General features: G+C 43.8%; 2 protein-coding genes across 2 annotated transcripts; one reads left to right on the forward strand and one right to left on the reverse strand.

Moving 5' to 3' along the window:
• The first annotated feature begins 2,312 nt into the window (after window positions 1-2,312).
• scg3 (secretogranin III) lies at window positions 2,313-15,142 on the forward strand. The gene is made up of 12 exons (XM_047580547.1): window positions 2,313-2,814; window positions 3,438-3,490; window positions 3,644-3,686; window positions 3,882-4,085; window positions 5,243-5,385; window positions 6,392-6,550; window positions 6,636-6,855; window positions 7,226-7,342; window positions 10,125-10,208; window positions 10,574-10,687; window positions 11,842-11,931; window positions 14,196-15,142. Exons 1-12 carry the CDS (start codon window positions 2,712-2,714, stop codon window positions 14,312-14,314), a joined length of 1,449 nt encoding a protein of 482 aa, XP_047436503.1. The 5' UTR covers window positions 2,313-2,711; the 3' UTR covers window positions 14,315-15,142.
• Window positions 15,143-15,227: 85 nt separating this feature from the next.
• On the reverse strand, window positions 15,228-21,168 carry lysmd2 (LysM, putative peptidoglycan-binding, domain containing 2). Its single transcript, XM_047580548.1, has 3 exons — window positions 20,702-21,168; window positions 19,248-19,594; window positions 15,228-16,024 (listed from the first exon to the last, which is right to left on the reverse strand). Exons 1-3 carry the CDS (start codon window positions 20,948-20,950, stop codon window positions 15,973-15,975), a joined length of 648 nt encoding a protein of 215 aa, XP_047436504.1. The 5' UTR covers window positions 20,951-21,168; the 3' UTR covers window positions 15,228-15,972.
• Between the last annotated feature and the right edge of the window lie 1,677 nt (window positions 21,169-22,845).

Genomic DNA, 22,845 nt, shown 5'->3' on the forward strand with positions numbered 1-22,845 from the left:
TGATTTGGTGGTGATCTCCTACTAGAGTCTACACCGACGGATGAAGATGGTTTGTTTTTAAAGACAAAATGGATTTAGCAATCTCCTCAATAAGTGAGACAATAAAACATAGAGAAAAAATGCGTAATGCATTTACACGTAGGCATTCTAGACAGGATGCTTTCTAGAAGCAAAATGTCAAGGAATGGTGACTGTAATTACAGCCTCCACACACAGGATGTCAGTAGTCCACCACATTTTGCACATGCAACAGTCTGAGCTGAGACAAAGACAGAATATGTTGATGAGATAAAACAAACAAACACATTCAAATACATCTAAGAGTCTGTTGCACATTCTCGGAATAAGCTTATCATTGCGCCTGGAGCATTGCATAATAGTCAGAATAGAATAGAATAGAATAGAATAGAATAGAATAGAATAGAATAGAATAGAATAGAATAGAACGCCCTTTATCATCATTATACGGTGTACAACGAGATTGGATTCAGTGTCCCTTTGTGTTCTGACCAGGCCGAATATCTGGCCAGGCCCTCTCTTGGCTGAGCTCCTGTTCCTCAGACTGCTGAGGCAGGCAGAGGACGGGAAGTACAGTCATCGCAGGGAAGGTGGCAAACATCCCATCCCTTCTCTGCACCGTGATGCACGGTGATGTGGCAGAATTAATTCTGCTCATTTTAAAGCATCTGCACCGTTGAATCGTGCTTGAACGTGACGATGACGAGAACAACTGTGCAAAACGGTTTTACAAATGTGAAATGAAAAATCGGTGCCATGATCATTTTCTGGGCCACATGTCATTGTATTTCCTTTGTTTCTTCCACTCTGAAGACTTTAAGCGCCTTTCACCGTGCTGTTGTTTACACATTTAATGTGGCACAGATGATTTAATCATAAGCGAAGGTTTCATTGTGGATTCTTTTATTAATAACGAGAACCTAGTGCTTATTTTTTGATGAGTGAACGCACTTAAAGCGACACCTGCGCTTCGTCTTCGCTGTGACAGGCTCATCAAGATGCTGAACCCTGTCACATGCTATAGCCCCGTCAGTGCGCTACCTAAAAGCAAGTTGAGCTGCAGGAGACACGCACACGAGCCACTAGTGGCACGTGGCCAGCCGACGATGAAACTGAATCGCAACCGGCCGACAGCTAACATACATAAATTCCCTCCCACGTTTTGTGTGGGGAAGGAGACCGACGCACAGTAAATAACAGCTGCATTCAAGTCGCCGACGGGAAGAGTTCATCTCAGTTTACTGCTTGTAAAAGTGACAAGCAAACGTGGTGTGAAATGAAATGGCTCCGCTCACAGAAGATTTGTCCAATTACTGACCGGGATGCTGAGTACAAAGCCTCCATAAACCAGAGGATTAACAGTGACATGCCACATCAGGCACATCATACGCCTTAATGCCACTAATGACTGGCTTGTTGCCTCCAGGCAGACTGCTATGGAGGATATGAAGCATCAGTGCGCTCTAAATCACAAGCGTGTTCATGGTAACATCCGTCCTCGACGCATGTTTAACAGTTTTAACGAATTTCTGATTTAAAGACGTTCATCTTTATCACATCCCTCTCTTGACTAAGGTTGAATGAAAAAAGTTTGAAAATGAAAACATTTCATTTAGTTAGGAGTCTCACATTGGGGATTGCACTGGACCCTGGAAGCTTCTAATGTCACCTGCACACTCATCCAGAGACGTATGGCATCAGCATCTATATTCTGATCTGATGAAAGCAAAGCGGGTCATAAAGCCATCTTGCCTTTTGTTTATGTGTTTAATTGCGGTTTTAATATGGGTTGCTATTGACCAGGCAGTGGAAGATCTACAACCATGACGCAGGTTGCGCATGACGCACGAAATGGGCGGAGTTTCATATTTTTCTCTGCTCCACCGCTGCAAAAAAAGAAAAAGAAAAGAAAAATGTGTTTTACTACGCTTTTTTTTGTTTGATTTTCTGCACAATTGCAACGTTACCGGTTAACAATTAAGCAAATCACGCTGCGTAAATTAGTGTAGTCTGCACGAATTCGTGTGTTTTTCAGGAAAAAAACGTTACTTTCCCAAATGTCCAGAGTTCTTCAGGGAATTTATTCTTGAGTCTGTGGCCGCTGGGAATGTGCAAAAATAATCAAAATATTTTCTATATTAATCATAAATAGAGAAATTATATATAAAGGATTGAGTGCCAGGTTAAACAACGTGGACACTTTTTGCAGCGTTCACCTCCTCTTCCTCCCTCTCTTCCTCCTCCTCCTCCTCCTCCTCCTCCTCCGTGAAGGCAGAGGGGGCAGGACTTGTTGTAGTGGACTCTATTACTGCTTTGGTAGGTGATGCTGTGGCTCACACGGGGCTTGAAGAGCCTCCCTGCTTATCTGGTTATAATTATAGAGGGGTGACCTGGTTTCAGCACCGCGCCTCGTCAACAGCTCCAGAGTACAGCGGGGATTTGTCCAGCCCCTCCCCGCACAGTACGTCCATCAGAGCGGGTTCACAGGGCGCAGTCTGCTCGGCAGTTTCAGCACCAGTGGTCGGAGCGTAACGCAGCGGAGCGGAGCTGTCCACACATTCAGCACTTTCTTGTTTTGTTTTCTTTTCTTCTCTTTTTCTTATTTCTCGGAGGAGGGAACCGGACCAAAGACAGCAAGGCAGTCGGGAGATAGCTCTGTTTCTCCAGGGCGCTCGGAGAAAGCTGATTTCAGGATGGCGTCAAAATACGTTGGCCTTTTCGTCCTTTTCCAGCTTCTAGTCCTGAATGTAGTGAACCAGTCGTCTGCCTTCCCCACGCCTACAGCCTCAACGGATGGTGAGTAAAAAAAAATTAACAAGGATACTATAGAATTTTTAGAAGCGATTAAAAAATACAACAAAGTCCGAAAGGGGGCCACGCGACTCCTCATTCATCGGCCACCCCAGCTGAAATTTAAACACAGAAAGAGAAGAAAGTCTCTCAGTGTTTTAACAAGTTTTATGTGTTTTGCTTGCTCTGTTCGGGGGGTCCAGGAGTAACCTCGACTGTGCGCATGTTGATTCGCAGAACATAAAACAAAACATATCATTGCCCTTAAAGTTCAGCTGAGACTGGTGTTGGTGGTGGTGTTGGTGGTGGTGGTGTTCGCAACGACGCCTGGTCGCCTGCTTAGGCCGCTTGTGGTCTATTTTCGCTGCGGTTTAATCTTTTGTTTGATAATCCGATTAAGCTCTGGCTCTGCCGGGTGAGTTGGGAGACGAGAAATTCATCACAACCCAGAAGTCATAAAGCAAAACATTTGTCAAAATGACAAGTAGAAAAATAACTCAAACAAGTTACTTTTATCGAATAGAATTGTTAAAAAGCCCGTGCAATGTCCGTGTAACTCATAAGATCTGCTTCTCTTTCTTATTAACAGTCTCAAATTTAGTCATCACAATTTTTTTTCTCTGTTCCAGATAAAACTGTGTACAACAGACAGCTGACAGAAGAAAGACCTCTACAGGAGCAGGTAACGTGTCCATGACTCCTATCAGATATTCTCATCCAATATCCTCCCAAAATGTCTTTATGGCCACTTGTCAAACAACCATCCTAACCCTGCAAACATTGTTACTCCAAACCTATATCTTGAGTGGAAATTATTTGTTTAATATTCCCCCAGATTGCCGAGGCGGACAGTGTGAAGGTTGCAGTGCAGACAGCTGGTAAGAGGAAACCCTATTTCCAATCAATTAATGACTTTATTTCCTCCTGCTGAGTGGATTCATGTTGCAGCGCTTCCAGTAAAACCGGCTTCAGCTGTGTACGGAGGAATAGCCGATAGTCGATGTGAATGCAGCCCTGCTTGCGCTGCTTGTGTTTCTCTTGTTTGATCATTTTTTGCCTCCGCTGCCTGACAGAGAGCGCGAATCCCGGCGCCTCCAAGGACAAAGAGTCAGAGCAGGACTTCACCATGCTCAAGTCGCTGTCCGACAGGCAGAAATCAAAGGAGGCCACTGAGGTGCCGGCTAAGAAGGACCAGTACGTTCCCGATGAGTCGGACTCCACCAAGAGCCGTCGCCTCGCAGAGGACTACGACTCCACCAAGAGTGGGATGGACTACGGCAAGTAACAGGGCGGCGCCGACCCCGTGCACATTTAAGATACTTAGGTCAGGTCTTAGGCTTGGATGATCCTTGCCCCCCGCTTTGCCAAGGGCAGGCCTCACGCTGCATGTTTCTCTCGGCTGGTGGCAAACCACCAGGCAGACATTTTGGGAAAAGAGTAGGCTGGGAAAACACGTGCGTGTGTGTGATGGGGATAAGCAGAGGCAGAGAGAAAAGCGTTGAAGACAGAACACGTGAATGCCAGAGAGAAAGATTATCCTCTGCCTCTCAAACACACTGCAGTGGTGAAAGGTAACACTTGGCTGCTGCTCAGGCTTCTCCCTTTTCATTCGCCCTCTTAAATACATGACAAGGCCGACTGCTGATGTCTCCATCTCATCTCGAACACAGAGGACGATGTTGGGACTGCTCTAGCTTTAATTTGGGAAATCACATCAAAAAATGTCACAAATTTTTTGTCCTCGCTTCATTCCGAGTTCTCATGTGTAAGTTCACCCTTAGACGCGTTTAGTTTTTTTCGTCTCGGCGGGCCTCATCAGATGAGCACGCGTCTTTGCTGCGTGTAATCTGATCATCGGCATGAATCCGTTTCGGAGGTGAGGTGGCTCGGACTCAAAGCGCCTAGTGTCACACTCGATCGATTCGTGCGGGCGGTCGGGCAATGACAGGCAGCTCATCAGATTACGCCACGTCTAAATTTGGGAAGTGCAGCTTGGTTTGTATTTCTTATTTTTCTGGAGTCAGGCAGAAAATAGGGCCGGGGGTTTGAAGGTAAAGTGCTTCACCAGCGTTTAATCCGGGCAATGCACGCAGAAGCGTTCCGGCACGACTTCCTTTTTTTTTTTTTATTAAGATTGGACCTTGGGAAGCCGTGGGGGCTGTTATGCAAGAGTCAAGCTGTTACAATTGCACATTTCTCAGTAGGTAATGCAGATACGCTTGTAAGCAGAGGAAAGTGATTCATTACAAATCTTTTTTTCCGTCTGATGAAAGAGAGATTTCCTCCCTACACCTAGACAGAAACAAATCAATAGGGACTATTTTTCCTTTTGTACTTCAGCTTGAATAAGCAATAATGTTGATGCTCAAATAGATCTACATAATATATCTGCACGCAGCTAAAGTGCATGCTCATACTCGTCGTCTCCTCTTAGATGACCCAGAAAGCTTCCGTCAGGTTGACGGCACTCCGCTGACAGCTGAAGACATAGTCCAGAAGATCGCAAACAAGATCTACGAAGAGGACGACAGAGGAGTGTTTGACAGGATCGTCTCCAAGCTGCTCAAACTGGGGCTGGTAAGGTTTGACTGCCTACTCTCATATTCCATTCAGATCAACACAGCGAGGTGCATGACATTATCTCAACGGGAATCTTCTCTCTGCCTCTGTTTCCGCAACCGCTTTTTCCTCACTGGAAGATGAAGCGATGTGTGAATTGTCATTTGTTCTGTGATTTCAACTATGGATTATTCTGCTGACACTCGATACGCTCCCGGAGATGGAGATGGAGCGCTCAGTGACAGGGATCAATAGTCAGCACACGCATTTCTCTTCCATCTTATCTTCCATCATGTTTTTTTTTTTTTTTTAGTTTAACTTTTACCCCAGCCCCCACTTATGAATTCTGAAACAGCAGTGAAAATAAATCACAAAGACATGATGAGATGATGGTTTGAAGAAAAAAACACACAAAAAAGCGGCATCATCTCACTTTCTAAGTTACATCCTAAGCTGATGAGATATCAGGCCCTGATTCTTAAAATTTGAGGACTGAATCCCACATCTTGTGGAAGAGTTTTCCGTTTAATTGTGTGTGTGAGTCTTTCAATAGCTACGCAGGATGAAAGTTCGGCAATCCATAAATTCAACGATGGACAATAAACACTTTCCCAAAGTCTAGCAATAAGGCGCTTCGTATGTATTAGACAGAGGTTCACCAGCTCACTTTCTAAGTGATAAAGTTTCTGGAATAAAGATCCAGAATACAACTCTCCAGGCACATTGGCATTTCTTTGTTTATAATATTAGAGATCGTGTTAATTATCCTTCTCTTGCATATGTTCACATTTCCAAATAAAGTGATACAAGGTACCTCTCTCAGATCCACATTTTTTTATCCATACAGGCATCTGGCACGTTAGGGTTCAATTTGTTAAGTTTTTCTGGAATCGTATAGGTTAGTTAGTCGGTTATATTGAATCCGTTTAAATCTGCTATTAATATTATTCGCATCTGGCAACAAGCTTTCCAGCATGTTTTTTATTGCACTCATTTGACACTTCCTCTTTGTTTTTTCTTTTAGATCACAGATAACCAGGCAGACACTCTGGAGTACCAGGTGGCCGAGGCTCTCCAGGACCTCATAACCAAGAACGCCAAGAACAACGAGATCGAAGATATCGAGGGCAACGACCAAGAAACCGCAGGAGAGCAGGGAGACCAGGGTTCAGACGCAAACACGGTAAAACCTGGAAAAAAAAAAAAAAACTGTGTAAATGGCGATAGGGATAAGGCAGCTAGACGAACAAAAACTCCTGTGTTTTCAGGACACGTGGGAGCCGCCCAGGCGTCGCTACAACGACGAAGACGAGGAAGAAGATGAGGTCGAGGACGAGGTCGACAGGGACGCCGAGGAGGACGGGGACAGAGCCGACAACAGCTGGGACAAAGACGCAGAGGAAGGCAATGAGGTGAGCCCAGAGGACGGACTCCAGGACCTGCAGTACTTCCCCAACTTCTACCGCCTGCTCAGAAGCCTCGACACAGGTAAGAACACTTCCCCCCCAAGGTCACCGTGACAGCTCAGATCAGAGCCACGGAAATCATTTTCACACCACCTTCCATCCGAAAATAGTTGTTGTTCAGATCAAGAACAGGACCCCTGCGGTTGTCATGGCGATCATTGTTCTCGAGGATGAGTCACTGGCTGTTTTGTTCCCCGCGCGCATCTAGGAAGTGCGGATGAAACACACGCACACACTAATGAAACACACACACGCTAATTATTTATAATCCAATCATCGTGACCCCTGCAGTCAAACACCACGAACACTGACACCATGGAAACCAATTACCATTTCCAGATGCTGGTTTTGAATGCGTCCTTGGTTTTTTTTTTTTTTTTTTGCTTTCACAGAGCGAGACACTCAGGAGCGGGAGACACTGATTACCATCATGAAGACGCTGATTGATTTTGTGAAGATGATGGTGAAGTACGGCACCATCACACCTGAGGAGGGAGTCTCCTATCTGGGTAAGACGTGATGTTACACTCGTGCTCTCTGTTAGCGGGCCGTCACGAGCCCGGACGAGATGGATAAAACTGGGAAGTCGGTGCAAATAAAACCGTAGTTTGACAGAATAACCTTTTTTTAAGGTTGATTTTCTAAACCTTCCAAATGCACCTTGCATTCTTATTGTTGTTGAAAGATTGGGGAAAGCAACAGCAATAATAATATTCTTGACAAGATTATTGGCGTCAAATAATTGTGAATAAACTTCATCACGACATTGTTGCGCGAAAGGGTCCGACACATTTCGCAGCCTCAGATTTCAATCCACACACCAGCTCCTGTCTCCCTGTGTGTTACGTGGCCCCTAACCTCGCCCCTCGCGTTCTATCTGTGTTCCTTTCGAAGTTAATGTTCCCTATCAGGCGAGCCAGCCAGTGGAGGGCGAAGCCTGCAGAGCCGGCAGAGACAGATTCGTATCAGGGGGCGCCCTGTAAAAACCAGGCTTTTATGGCTGTCCATCACATGAGTGGCCAGTGGAAAGGTCAGCCACCTGTAAGGGACAGCTGTCATCTCTGTATGTGTGTGTGTGAGAGCCTCGGGAAATCCCAGGCCGACGTCTTTCTGTCCACTTAGATGACATTCAGTCCCACACAGAGAAAAAAATAAATCATATGTATTTTTTATCTGCCATACATGAAATCTGCAGACGTGGTCTCCTCATTATTACCAATTTCTAGGTCATTATGATATTACTACTTTAATTGGCATGCATCTATCCCATTATAAGATAAGCAATAAAGTATTAGAACTAAGTAAGAAGGACTAAGCTCGCTTGCCAAAATATTAGGAACACGAGTGAAAACAAGCATATTTTAATATGACAGTCCTACACTAAATCCCCCCCATGAGCTGTTACAAATATTCAGGTTATATTGAAGCTAAGTGAGAATGTCGGCAATTAAACTTTAAGATCACTTTAGAGGATGTAGTTTTTTAGTGGGGCAGTTAAACTGTATTTAGCCTAGCCTGCTGACTAAAATGGGTTTTTCAAATTAATAGAAACATGACGCTGTGTAACACAATCAAATTTAGTGATGCTACAAGCGCCAGTCTCCACACAACTGAATCATCAGCAAATGCTGCTGACCGCCCTACCCTTCGATTTGTTTACACCGACGTACCTAATGAATTGGCAAGCGAGTGCGCGTAGGATGTAGAGGGATTAATCGGTTCTCCTTCAGATGAACCCTTCCAGCGGCACCGTTGCCTCTCGCGGTGAAGCGAACGACGTCACAGACCGGGACAATACAGGCATATACTATTACACGCGAGTTTCCACAGCAACCCCCCCGGCTTTATGTAGTAAAAGGTTGTAAGGAGATAACGGCATGGAATTCCACCATCGCCTAGCAACGTGCTAATGACCCCCTCCGCCCCCCCGCCGCCCGACTGGCTGGTGATGCTCCAGTGAGTCACCCAGGTACGCAAATAATACGCACAGCTGTCGATCAGCTCTAATCTGCCGGCGCAGGCCCCGAGGTGGAGGCTGATAGATCAGTGCAGAGGAAGAAGGCGGAGGAGGAAGAAACGTGGTGCTCTGTGGGCAGCGAGCTTCCGCCGCCGCCGCCGCTGCCGCTACAGGTGGGAGGAGGTAGCCTGAATACACAGAAAGTGCAGAGGAGATGGTTAGATAACAGGGAATAAAAGGAGGCTGGAGGGAACACGGAGGAGAGCGGAAATTACAAGGCTCCTTGATGCTCAGCTGCAACAATGGAGGCAGGTCGTCCTGTTTGCCTCTTCCCTTTGTTGTCCTTCTGCCTCAATATCCAGAGGCAAAACTTTCTCTAGAGACGGTCTCAACCCTCAATTTATTCTCTCATCTTTGTCTGCCAAAGAGTTTTTGTCTTCAGTTTAAAGATTTAAGCACTTTTTAAATTGTTTAAGATGATTCTTCTTTCTGCTCCCTTTCAGTCAGATTTGGCAATATTCGTGTTCATATCGAATCATTTTGTTTTAATCAGTGAACGAAATGAAAAAAAATAAATAAATAAAGATAATGATTAACATCTGCTGGTCACGACGCCCTGTAGTTTTTGGAGATTACACCCATAAGTGGAGCATAGTGAATGAACACACTGGTAAATACTAAAAAAAATAAATAAATATTCAAATGCTGCTTCCAGATGCTAACTAAGGCGAGTTATGGCCAAAGTGTTAACAGATACAGCGGATATAATTTCAGCTCATCTCTGTGATGCATCGCTAGAACATCTGTTTCCTTTATTTCTGAACACAACGTTCGGCCCATATTAATCCAGAGAGGACTCGTTGTCCCATTGAGCCATACGATCTGTTTGTTATTCTCTGTTATCTAATACCTCCATGAAAAACATAATAATCTAAACCCCTCTTATACATGTGTTGGGTCACTTGATATAAAGGGCTTGTCTGATTTGTATAATAATTAAGTTAATAATTTAGTTTTAAAGTTAGATGATTCCTGTGAAGGATGTTCTTAATACTGTATCCATTTTCCAATATCAAACCTACAGCTAATTAAATGGAAATGAAAGTGGAAAAAAAACAAGGATATGCTTATCAGTGTCGTCATCCTCCTGAACCTTCTTTCCATCGATTCACTGGGACCCCTTTCTAATGATAATCAGCCTCTGAGTCACACAGGAACAGCGTGGGACTTACAAGCGGCTCAGAGCTTTTCATTTATGACGTGGAGACGGACCTGACGACTGGACGCTGATGAAATCTAAAGTAAATGTTTGTCCTGCTTCTACCGCCCTGCAGAGAACCTGGACGCCATGATCGCCATGCAGACCAAGAACAAGCTGGGCAAGTCCCTCGGCCCTCCCGACTTCGCCGGGCCCAACGGTAAGCAGCCTCCAAACATGTGAAACATCATTATCATTTTATTCCGCGTGGTTAAATCTAATTAACAGATTGGGATTATGCATTGGCTTTAACTGCTGTAGCAGACGTTTGAATGGGGTTTAAAATGGTTTGGTCACACTTCTGTTATTGGATGATTTTAATTAAGCAACTTTTCTCCTACATCTTCTTGAGGAAGTCACTGCTTCCAGTCAGGAAATCATCTGGAACCGTCCATATTAAACCCGATCTAATCAAACTTAAATTAATAGCGATGATATTCACAGAATCATAGGAATGGGTGCTAAACTGCAGCAGCTCTAGGTGCTTCTACTTATCAGTGTTGTATGTATTTGTCTTTGCTTTAGGGAAAAACCTGGATGAGGATGACAACACCAAAGCTGAGGCGGCTAAGATGCAGGAGGAATACAACATGAACCTGAAAGACTCGACCAAGGAGGAGCAGCCATCCACTGAGACCAGTCAGTCCACTCCCCTACCTCACGATGACCAGAGGAAACATGAATAGATTTTAGTTTTGAAACCTGATGATCAGTTAAAATAATGTGATTGCTCGTCACAGATGATAAATTATGCCCTTGCATGACCCTTTTATTTTATTTTATTTCTTTTTATATTATTTTTTATTTCTTTTTTTTTCTTTTTTTCTTTTTTATATATATTTTAATTTTATTTCTTCATTTTTTAAATATATTTTTTTCATATTATTTCATTTAATCCTTCATCATGACTTGACATGACATTTTGTTTTGTCCCAAATGCTTCAAATAAATACATTGTCCACAAATACTGTATAGAAAACACTCACAACTTCAGTTCAATGAAACCAAACATCTTCTTCACTCTACCGCAACATTAGCTCTGTATGAAAGTACGTTGTAATACCGGCATTTTGTTTCCTGTCAGCAGGACAGGAAATAAACAACACTCTGTAGTCCGGGCCAATCACAATTAAGCCCCTGCTTGTCCCTGAAACAGGCCAGTCCAATAACAATCACAGGAACGCTTGTCACAGCTCGCATTATCCTGTGTTCCCGTCCACTCTACTGTACCCATTTATCTAATCTAATCCACAAAGAAAAAGATGGAGGGGAGAGAGTGAAACAAACTAAATGAAACATAGTGCAGGATTACCAGCAGAACATTCATTTCAGACGGAAATGATGGAAGTATTGAGTTGTCTGCATAGCAACAGGTTGTATAATACAACATTTATGGGGGGAAAAAAATGCCGTATAATCCAGATTTAATCTGTGGCAGAGTAAAAGTTTAAATCTCAAACTGTAGGCATCAGCTACTGCTTCTAACATGTTTTTAATATTTAATGGGGCAGGAACAGCAGCTTTTTGTTCGTTACCTCTGCAAAGCCTAATAGGAAGATACAGTCCTGTCTAAAAGCAAGCTACTGAAAAGTAGAAAAAACACACTTGTAGCTCTGGGAATAATTTGCACTGCGAATAATTGAGGAGTCTAAATTATCCGTGTGTCTGGGTGCCGGCGTCCTAAGGAATGAATGAAGAGAAATTCTCATTTATAATAAAAAAAAATGCTGCTTAAACTTTAAGGATTCTCATTTGTCCTTTTATGCATTTTCTCCTTCTTTTCCCAAAACCAGGTCAACCTGGCAAGTCGGAGACTTATCTGGAGGCCATCAGGAAGAACATCGAGTGGCTGAAGAAGCACAACAAGGAGGAAGGCAAAGACGGTGAGACACGTTTTTAGTCGACAGACGAGACACAGCCTCCATCAGACACAGACACGAAGCGCACTGGTCCCTGTGAACGGTTCTCTCCTCTCCCATCTTTGCTGAGTGGTACGAACTGGGAAAAAAAAAAACATCCTCCTTTGCAAACCCTCACAAAACAGTGGTAGAGGTCTGATGTGAGGCCTCTTTTGTAAGTCTCCATTAACAATTTAAAAGAGTGTGGGATACCGGGATAGATGCTTCACTCCAGAGCTCATGAATATGGATATCTCTTTAATGAGCCTGTCCTAATTGCTCGGGACACAGCTGCCTTGTTCAGCGACAAAGCTCCATTGATTCGCTCCCTTCTACTTGTTCCTCATCATTTATGGCACGTGTTCGCGTCTCGACAGTAAAAAGAGACGTGGTCACTGATTCTGAAATCTGCATCATCAGCTCACATTTCTATCGCATGAATGCAACTAAAAAAATGAATAGACTTTCTTTGCGTTCAGGCTGTGAGTGTTCCACTCAAGATTTATAGTGCTCGTGTGTGTGTGCGTTCATATTTCATTGCCTTCGGTAAATATTAGTTTATCAGTGTTTTATCGGCCTTATCAGCGTCCGCCGCGCAGAAACTGCACCGGTCTGCGGAGCTGTGTAAACCGTGGCAGTTTCGCACACTCATCTAACAGCGGAAGCCTGCTGTCGGCCTCTCCGCGGTGTAAAATCAATGCCCAGTGGTGCTTAATTAAGCAGAGGAGAACGAAATGTTAATGAGTTCTCACTATTCGGGCCATCCGTCCTCCAGTGATCATCTCCGTAGGACGCCTCGGATGAAACTGGTCCGGCGGTATATTTGTTGTTAATGTTCACTTGGCCTAACGATCTAATAATCTGAAAAGCAATTCAAAGATGAGTTGGAATTAGTGACTTCAAGGTAGTTTGATGCAGATTCTTGTGTGCATCTTAAAAGCAAATGAATAAATAAAGGCCTGAAAACATAAACGAGCGTTTAGTGCCGAGGAGCAGAGGGGAGAGGAGGGTCAGAGCAGCGGGGAAGTTTTATCTGGCGCTCAGCTCTGACCTCGCTCTATATAGGCCACTTCATTAGCATGCAAGTGCGTGGAGTGGTTGCCCGGGACGACGGGGGCCTCCCTGCCCGCCTGTCTGCCTGTCAGTCAGTGAACTGGGCCGAGCAGGGCGACAGATAATGGCGTAAGAATAGACAGACTGAACCGAACACAAAGCGTCACAACGTGGCCCCGGAGTCACCCCATATCCTCGTAAAGTGGGATTTGGTAAAGACGAGACATGTTCGGCGGGGCCTGCTCTTCTAACGCGTGTCGCCGCGTTAAAACACTCTAAAATTCTCTCGATCCACAGAGAGAGTACAGCTGGAGGAGAACAAAAGCCTTTTCATCCAAAAACCAGTGTCATAGAAACAGAGTGGGAGAAAGGCCGTGTATTGTGTTTACTCTAGCAGAAGCACCCATTAGGACAATCTCAGCAGGCTCTGTGTGTGCGCTAATGAGTTTTTGTGTGTGTCTGTGTGTGTGCATGTGTGCGTACGCCTACGCACAACAGACATTAAGCCAGAGGAGCAGATGGATGTAGAGGAGACATCCTGGTTTTGGCTCGTGGCTCCTCACCGCCAAGATCGGGAGAAGCAGAGCCGGGTCTAATCACGCTCTCATTAATCCCTCCATGACACAAGTCGTGTCGGTCATCAGCCGCGACGCTGAGCAAATGCAGCAACTCCTGCTGGTGGAGAGGGTACCGGGAAGGCGCCGAAGTTGCCGCTGCGTGGCTTTTTACGGCCGTCCTCTACCCTTCTGCTGCCGCTTTACTCAATGTCGGTCAGAGCAGAGAGAAGCGGCGCTGCAGCTGTTTGCCTGCTCTCTGAAACTCATTTGTTCCCATGATGGATAATGATGGCTGTTTTCATCTCTAAATATAGCCTCCTCCTAGTGCAGCCCTCACGCTGCTGTCGGATGACTACGGTTTGTCCAGAACAAGGTGAACACAAAGCACGCGTCAAAAGGGAAATGTTTTGTCGTTCGATCGCCCCGTGATCTTTTGGCCTCATCGTCTTAGCTTCAAACGAACACGCTCTGACCTTAATCCTCCTCGAGGCCTGTTTGTGCGCGCCACCTCGACCAGACGGTGCTTCCAGAGTTTAACGTCTGACCATTTCCACCGACCACAACATCCTCACAACCTCGTTTCCTCTTAAAAGCTTCGAATTGTTAAACCCGTCATTCTTCTGTCCCCTCTCTGTCCAGACTACGACCTGTCCAAGCTGAAGGATTTCATGGACCAGCAGGTTGACTCGTACATCGAGAAGGGCATCATCGCCAAAGATGAAGGCGACACCATCAAGAGGATCTACAGCAGCCTGTAACGCCATCAACCCCCCCTTCCCTCCCCCCCTCTCGCATCCGACATCTGGACTAAAAACACAGGAATGAATCCGACAGAAACAGTACTTACAGTTATTTCCCATGGCATGGTAAACTATATACTGTGTATTCAAATCTACCTGCTTAGGGGAACTTTTGTTTATCCTCCCAGACATTCCCAAAATGTATCAGCAGCTCAGATTTAATAACACCATCGACAAAATTGAAAACGATTCCTCGCCGTTACCTAAATGGTTATATTTGCACGCCAAGATCGCAGAGTAATAATCATCAGAATATAATTGAGAGACTATTTTATGTAACAGACTCACCACACATAATGCTAGCATTTACTCCATCCCGTCTCCAAATGAGAAATGAATGTTAGGAGATGCCCTAGCTTTGTCATAACTACCGTTTTCAATGCATTTCTTTTTTTTTTTTTGCAACAAAACACTCGCATATATCAAGTTGTACTCATTATGTGTAACCTGTCTTAGACTATTGTATTTCTTTATTTTTTCCCCCCCTGGTGTATGTATAAGATCCTAATGTATTCTTGCTTTTGACTTTACCAAAAAAATATATTTGTCGTGTATCATTGTCAGTGCTCCTCTGCTCTGATCTGCTTTAACTCCTCTGGAGCCCACTAGGGGGCAGTGTCTAAAAGAATCATCACTTTTCTCTCTGCATGTCTCTTATGAGTTCAACATTTCCATCTGCGTAGAGGCAAAAAATAATAATAATAATAATGAAGTATTTTTAAATGTAAATATCTGTGATTTTTTTCCTAAAGTTGTAAAAGCAATTAAAACTTTGCCTTTTCTTTACCCGTGTGCCTAACTGAGACAAGGAAGAAGCAGAAGCAGCGCTGGAGGCGACTGTGTTGCACTGTGACAGAAACACTCAATCACGCCTGGCTAAAATACGCATTTATTTTCCCCAACAAAACCAACAGAATTTTAGAAGCACACACACACACACACAAAAAACAGCTGCTACAGACAGTTCTCCACACACATAAATAATGCATTCACACATCAAAAATAGAGAGCAGTCCCTTCTTCTATTCCTAAAAAACAAAAAAAACATAAAACAAAAAAACAATCCTCTGAGGCAGACGGGGTGTTTTTATCGAAGGCTTGAGTCCGTCCACCGCCTCCGCTCGGGGGTGAGCTCATACGGGGTAAACACTGATGAGGAAGGCCTGAACATAAGTTTCCGATGATCCTATTCTAGGAGGAGATTTAGTGCATCAGAAGCTGTTAGCAAGTTAGGACGAGCTAATCCCGATTTGCTGAGCGCTCTGTGTGCGCGGGCGTGGACGTATGCGGCGGGTGGGTTCTGTACAGCGGGAAGCGTGTGATGAGCGCATGTACCCAGACGCTATTTACACCAGACGCCACTGCTCTGAGGGTTTTTAGTCAGCCAGCAAAAAAAAAAAAAAAAAAAAACCAAGTTTTACAAAACAATAATACCAAATATACATTTGAGATAATTGCATTTAAATAAATTAAAAAGGCAAACATGACACATGTTGAACGCGGTTCGGTAAACACAACAACAAAAAACAAGGAAGAAGTAAAGCAGTAAGGTGTCGCAGCAGTGTTTGAGCGTACGGGCAGGTGTGACTGAGACAGGTGAGAAACAGACTGGTCCTCTAGATCTCCTGGTACGACGTCGCGGGGGCCGTGAAGTTCTCCTCGGCGCTCCTGCAAATGAGAAAAAGAGAAATGAATACAAAATTTACTCAGAAGTTGACCACAACAGATTGACTTTGAGGACGACTGAATATGATGAACTCCTTCCCTGCCTGTCTTCCTCTACTTGACTGGTCACCGCAGTGTGTCCATACGAGCTCATGAATAATTAATGATGCTGGCAAAGGAGCCGTCACAGCTCAGGGCTCATCTGATCAGGAGCAGGGCAACTCAGAACAAAACACACACGTCTTCGGGATATTCTCTTTTCTTAGCAGCCGTTTTAGCGTTTGCTGAGAATTACACGTAGTTAGCGGATCCGAGAAAGGAAGATTTTATGTAGAGGATTATACAATTATGCAAACTGATACAAAGCGGTGGTAACTTTCACTGCATCCTGAGGGAATTTACAGGATCAATATTTGAAATTGCAAAGAAGTCTGTATCAAGCTCTTACTGCAATCTCATCTTCTTGAAGCTAATTGTTCCAGATTGAATTTATTCTAGTGACCTATTTTATACTGCGGCTTTCTTTACTTCGTTATTACACCAAACATGTGCACCGAGACCAGCTCTACTTGTAAACTCAAGTAGAGCTTCTCGTCAGATAATTTCCCCACTGTGAAAGCATTATCTTATGGCATTGGGATGTTGTTATGTGTGTAGACCATATCTCACCTAGATTGAACAGCCACAAGCAAATCAGAGTCACTTTGTTGCAGGTCAACTCCACGTCGCTTAGATGTCCGCCGCAAACTATTTTATTGGCCGTGCAGATCTTTGCCGAAGTAGAATCATCAAAACGACTGTGACATCAAAACTTCTCCAGGGACGTTCAGACTGACCTCCATAAACTAGCCCTTGATAAATATGAGACGTTTGTACCGGCTGACCACCAACCTGAAGACCCTCCTTCCTCACCAAGGGTCATCAAGTGTAAATTGTGATTCTTCTAAACATCGACCGTGGTGGGACGCGAACCCACGACCCTTGGATTAACTTAATTCTTATTTAGCTTAATTAAAGTTTTTTTGTGTTTTACTTCAACATCCTGTTCTTAACCTATCAACAACTTTGTCAGTTATTAAATGACTAAAATAAATGTAAGCCATAGGATGCCCTTTACCTAAAAGCATGTTGCAGCATATACAGTCCTGATTAAATATAGACTGAGTTTAAACAGAATAATACACTAAAAAAATCTCTATAATCAAAACAGTGACATCACATTTACATTTACAGTCTAAAGGACGAGGCATAAATCACACTGCCACTCTCATGCTGTTGAGCTTAAGAGGTTTTGCGGTTTGTTTCATCCTATGCAGGAAGTGAAACCAGCATGCGGTCCGTGTTTGCTCTGGGACTGTGAGGAGACAACAGAGCGTGCCTCTGTTTGTCCAAATACAGTAGACATACGCGGGCCACAGTTTTATGTGCCTGGAGTCGGGGCTTAGAGCAAAGCTCAGCTGGTAGGTAAACATTTAAAGAGAAATTAAAAACTTTGCCAGTACGGCTTTTGCCTTCGTGTAACAACGAGCCGGTCTAGAGTCGCTGACACCGTCGCTAACCCCACTTACCCCCCTGGAGGTCTGTGCACAGGAAGCAGGTTTGTGTGTGCAAACGAAAACACACCTGCCATGTTTTTTTTAAAGATACAGATGTAGCATTTGCTACATTTCATTTCTGTACCAACGGATTTGGCAGAGCAGCAGCTGATAATTTTTAAAACAGGTTCAGCAGCATCAGTGTCACTGAGTCATTGTTATAAGGCAGTTATTTATTCTGTAATTGACTGCTTTGACTTGTTTTATTTTTGTTTTTTTTACAACCTCACCTTTATTAAAAGGTCCAGGTCTTAAGAGTCGCTATTTCAGTTTAAAAAAATATATATATTCAAAATGTTGTGTAGCCAGTGGGTGATAACTGAAAAGAAACGCACTTCATAATTAAATATTTGAAATAATAGTATTGTTTTGATACTATATTTATAGATTCCAGGAGGAATTTAAAGCTGAACCCAAGTACAATGTGTTAAATAATAACAGTCAGTAAAATAGAAGGATTAAACTTGAAAAAAGGGAAGGTTTTACTTCATATTTGAAGAGATGGGGCGCACAAGGATTAAAGAGTAAGTTGAAGGAGCTGAAACCTTGTCAGCTGGGATAAATATGAAAGTGAACTGTCTTCTGAATTTTACATAACAAAAATTGAATACTACATGAAGCATGAATGAACCCAAAGCAAATCCCGTCTGTGTATCTTTAACACGCGTTCAGACCATCAGTTAAATTATAGACAGCTGAACTGGTACAACTGCAAAAAAAAAAAAAAAACAGGAAGGACAGCGCTACAGCTGCTACGAGTGGCCCAGTATCTATTCTGAAAGCATGATGATACGAGCAAAACACTTTTAGATTGCCCGCAGTGGAAAAACAGTGTTATGTGTCTGATGCGTTTGTTAAATGGCCCAGTCGAGTCCGGTGTGACTCACTCCTCACCACACCGATAGCAACAACAAGGCCTGTTTAGTCGGTGAATGGGTGCATGCCAGGCAGTCATTACTACGCCGCTACTGAGCCGAGGTGAAAGAGTCCTCTGTCTCAACGTGCAGCGTCATTAAGACTTGCACAGACCTGATTCAGCAGGCCAGACCTCCAACTGAATACCTGTGCCTAGCACGACACCCGACTAGTACGGCAGGCTGGAATCTTATCTTCGATCCTGCCTCTGTGAGAACATTTTTGTTTCTTTTAAACAGTCTGTCTCTCCTGACTGGGACTCGTGGCAATAATCTACTGAGCTCAGAGACGAGAGCCTGGGTTCAATTTCCTACAAGGAACTGACAAGCGTTTCTCGAGACACATATCCGTCTGGACTTTGTTATTCCTATCTGGGAATGCTTATCTGGACTTGCATCATGCGTCATGTGTGGGAGACTACAAAGCTCCATAATGCTAAAGGTTGGGAGGCTAATAAATAAAAAATTACCCAGCATTTATGTTCATTCATTGGCCAAAACGAAACCGAGGAATGGAGCACTGATTGCCGCTGACAGGCATCCGTGAGGAGAAAGTCAGACCTCACGCCCAGAGTAAACACTATCTGATTGCACGTCAAACACCGTCTCCAATACGGCTGAGGGATTAGAGAAGATGTGTATGTTTATTTTAAAGATTGCCCTCAACGGCTCGAGAAGTGGCCCCTGTCTGGGTGCGGCTGTGGTTATGCTCCTCACCTTACTTCCTCTTCCTTCAGCCTGCGCGCCGCCTGCTTTGACTGTTTAATTTGCAAGTCCAGTCTGTGTAAGAAGTCTTTGGCTGACAGCTCCTCCGGCTGAATCTGCGGAGGCTTGGAGTCGTCGGGGGGCGGGGAGGAGGGCGGCGAGGGTCCCTCGATGTCCTGCGCGACGACGCAAGGCACGCCTTCCTCTTGGCACGCCGCTTCGCAGTCTCCGTCGGGAGACTCCAGAGACAGTCCGTTAAATACGTAGCGCTTCTCGGACACCACGGGGATGTTGAGGCTGTTCTTCAAGAAGATGCAGTCGTTGCTGAACAGCTTGTTGGCTCTCTTGATTTGCTCCATCTGTCGCATCGGGGAAGAGAGTTGAAATCGTGTCATTTCTGTGACTAGCCAAACTTCCCTGTTCTGACAGCCTGCGCTTCACCTTAAACTCCAAATTAACATGTGTGTGTGACTGTTATAAATATAAGGTGCTGCTTTTAGTCACGTGGCAGCACATCATCCTGCATTGTGCACTCATCAAATACGTTTGCACCATCTTTTGATGCACCGAAACTCACGGAATCTATACTTGAAATCACGATGGGTTCATTCGAAACTGTTTCAAAGCACAAAGAAATCATTTGATGTTGTTTTAACTGTATTTTGCGACTGCGTTATGGGTCAAACTATCACAAAAACTATTTTATTTTATTTACTTTTAACTGTCTTCCACCAATTTTTTCAATTTACAAGGGTGTCTTTTTTCATGTGCAGCTGATCTGCTGTGACCAAGCAATTTCTATAACCTCTAAGTCTAAAACAAGTGACTCGCTGCAGGTGAATATAGAAAATTAAAAAGAAAAAGTGAAATCCTCTGATGAAAATCCGTCCCTAGAGAGTAACTGGAGGAGAATATGCTGGTGTGGTGAAAGTTTTTTTAACAAATGTGCTCATATTCTGTTGCAAGAGTGTGGACCTGAAGCTTCTGGGGGCCTCGGAGGGGTGAAACTTTGCCCATCTGTGACCCTGAGCCCTGTAAAGTATCATTGTCCCCATCCTTTATTCGTTGTCCAGTTATAATAAAGATCATAACGTGAGTTCTCTCAACATCTAGTTAAACTTTACAGCAAAATCAAGAAGTAATGTGAATTATGTTCCTGCTGGATTAGTGGAACTGCAGAAACAGCTCATTCCTGCAGGCCTGTGGCTTAGAAAGTCATGCAAAAGAGCTGTGGCTGGTGCAGCAAACGCTGGCTGCTCTTGGGCTCAGGTTTCTTATACATCACTTGACTTTCATCAGTGAACACGAGAGTAAATGTGGCCACCTGCAGAAGATGGACAAATATTGTGGTTCGCTTATCTTATCTGTAAACGTGAACTGATTCAATGCATCACAACTAATCCATCAGATTATGCATGAAGGTAAACATGAAACGACAAACTCCTGTGGTTGAGGGGTAACCTTACCGTAACACCGTATTTAAGAGCAATCCCTTGCAGAGTATCACTGTCTGTAACCCGATGCTCTATGTATTTCTCCCCCAAAGAGGCCGTGACGCTGGCCGTGCTTCCATAGGAGCGGATCTTGGTCCGGGCCAGGCTCTGGGACAGCTCGCTCTCTGACTCGGAACCGGACCTGGACCGAGGGAAGATGGGCTGGGCGAATCGTCCTCCTCCTCCATCCCGCATCGGCAGGACGGGCGAGAACTCCGCCATCTTCTCTTGGATAAATAAGGCGCCCGCCGGCCTCTGTTTTGTTTACCCGCTCCAGGAGGTTCGTTCAAATAAAGTACGCCGCTGGTTTAGGAGGCAGAGGCATTTCCCTCCTGGGTCATATGAGGCATGTCAGCCCAGGGGGTAAGAGACATGTTTAAGGGGAACCACTGCCTCACAGCTCGCTTTTGTCATAGAGCCGCTACGTTGACGTAAGGACGTAAGGGACGTAAAACAGGAACAACAATAACACCGTTTCCGGTTATACTTTCAAACTAATAAAACCATAGATTAATATGAAAATAATAATTTAAAAAAAACATTAAATCTCCTGTGGCAATGAAGTATTGTGGGTTAGCTGTGATGAACGTAAAAATATATGTTATATATTTAACCAAAAGTGACATATAGACCAAATTAATAGTTGCATAACATCCGATGATGTTGATGAACAAACGTCAATGCTAACACAAAAAATGTACTACGAATAAACTAAATTAAATAATAAAATACTAATAATCCTACCAAACACAAAGAATATTGGTAGCTGTGTGAGTGGGTATCTTTTATGTGTTTTGTTTTTATCTTTGCACTGTTCAGATGTGTCATATATAATTTTTTTGTACTTATGTACCATGACAACAATGCATTCATTTCAATTTAATTCAGAATCTACAACAAAGTTTTTGCCCATCCTATGTATGGCACCTGAAACACTGTGGAGCAGTGACCTCGGTGGCCTAATGAAAATAGACCATTGAAATGGCAGCCAGTCTTGAATTGCTGTCTTCTAGCTCCAAGTTGGTGTTAAGCCTGAGTTGTTTTAGTCTATGTTGCAGCCTCCTTTTATCTAATCGAATATTTAATCATCAGTGATGAAATAAGCACAACCTAAATACGTCTCACTAAACTGTAGTAAAATAGTTCCTCATTTTTCTCTGCAGGGAACTCTGCAATCTCTAATGTCCAAGAGTGAACTATTTAACTCACTTTTCTTGTGTATGTGCTATCCATCAGAAGGAAACCACAACACACACACACACAAACAATGGAGAGGAAGGACTGGAGTGTTACTTTCACATTGGGTGGAAACATTCAGCAGGTTTCTGTGACCACTGACCGCTGACCACTGACCACATCTGGAGACGACGCTGTATCACTAAGGAACCTGCTTTACCATCACATGGCAAATTATACGTGACAACAAATTTCCATTAATATCACACCTATAAAAATATAACAGGAATTTTCCAGAGCCGAACAGTCATAAAGTCTCCAATAACATAAGCCAACTGTTTACTCAGCTCAAATTTCCCATGTTCCCTGCAAACATAGGAAAGGAAATAGCTGCAAAAACAAAACGTTCGCTTTATCTTCCGACATTCCACATACGGTAGATTACTACTGCCTTGATGTTTTTCAGTTGTGTTTCTTTTTAACAATTTGATGGACAATAAGTGATCTGTTGTCTCATAATGGTCACTACGTACTCATAACATTTTTCTTTTCTTTTTTTTTTTGTTATCAGATATCAACCCGAGCCCTCCATCCTGTGCATACGCTGTAAACCGAGGAGCAGCAGGCCAGTTAATCATTGCAGAAAGGCAAATTAAAGACCATAAAAGAACAACAAGCTAAATCTGTATTAAACACCCCAGACAATCTGTGCACTTGTGAAGGACAGTGCTCTTCTCAATGTGTATTCATTACTGGAGGGTAGCTGGTGTACATTTTCACTGCCTCCTGTTACTTTCGTCTGTTCACTCTGTTAGGCTTCATGATTATTCAGAGCACAGCTCGGCTCTGGATTCTCTCGAATCACTTTGTTCGATGTTTCTTACTCAAACAAATGAAGTACGGGAATACAAATGGTGCGCAAGGTGCTTTGAGATACATAC

This window comes from Mugil cephalus, chromosome 3 (assembly GCF_022458985.1).
Source record: "Mugil cephalus isolate CIBA_MC_2020 chromosome 3, CIBA_Mcephalus_1.1, whole genome shotgun sequence".
Lineage (NCBI taxonomy): Eukaryota > Metazoa > Chordata > Actinopteri > Mugiliformes > Mugilidae > Mugil > Mugil cephalus.

Excerpts from the sequence above, each read along its gene's own strand:
- scg3 (XM_047580547.1), top strand. The coding sequence starts at position 2,712 with ATGGCGTCAAAATACGTTGGCCTTTTCGTCCTTTTCCAGCTTCTAGTC. Across the intron at positions 5,386-6,391 it reads AGCTGCTCAAACTGGGGCTG|ATCACAGATAACCAGGCAGA; the intron begins GTAAGGTTTGAC and ends TTTTTCTTTTAG. Across the intron at positions 7,343-10,124 it reads GGAGGGAGTCTCCTATCTGG|AGAACCTGGACGCCATGATC; the intron begins GTAAGACGTGAT and ends ACCGCCCTGCAG.
- lysmd2 (XM_047580548.1), bottom strand. The coding sequence starts at position 20,950 with ATGGCGGAGTTCTCGCCCGTCCTGCCGATGCGGGATGGAGGAGGAGGA. Across the intron at positions 19,595-20,701 it reads CTCTTAAATACGGTGTTACG|ATGGAGCAAATCAAGAGAGC; the intron begins GTAAGGTTACCC and ends CCGATGCGACAG. Across the intron at positions 16,025-19,247 it reads CTGAAGGAAGAGGAAGTAAG|GAGCGCCGAGGAGAACTTCA; the intron begins GTGAGGAGCATA and ends TCTCATTTGCAG.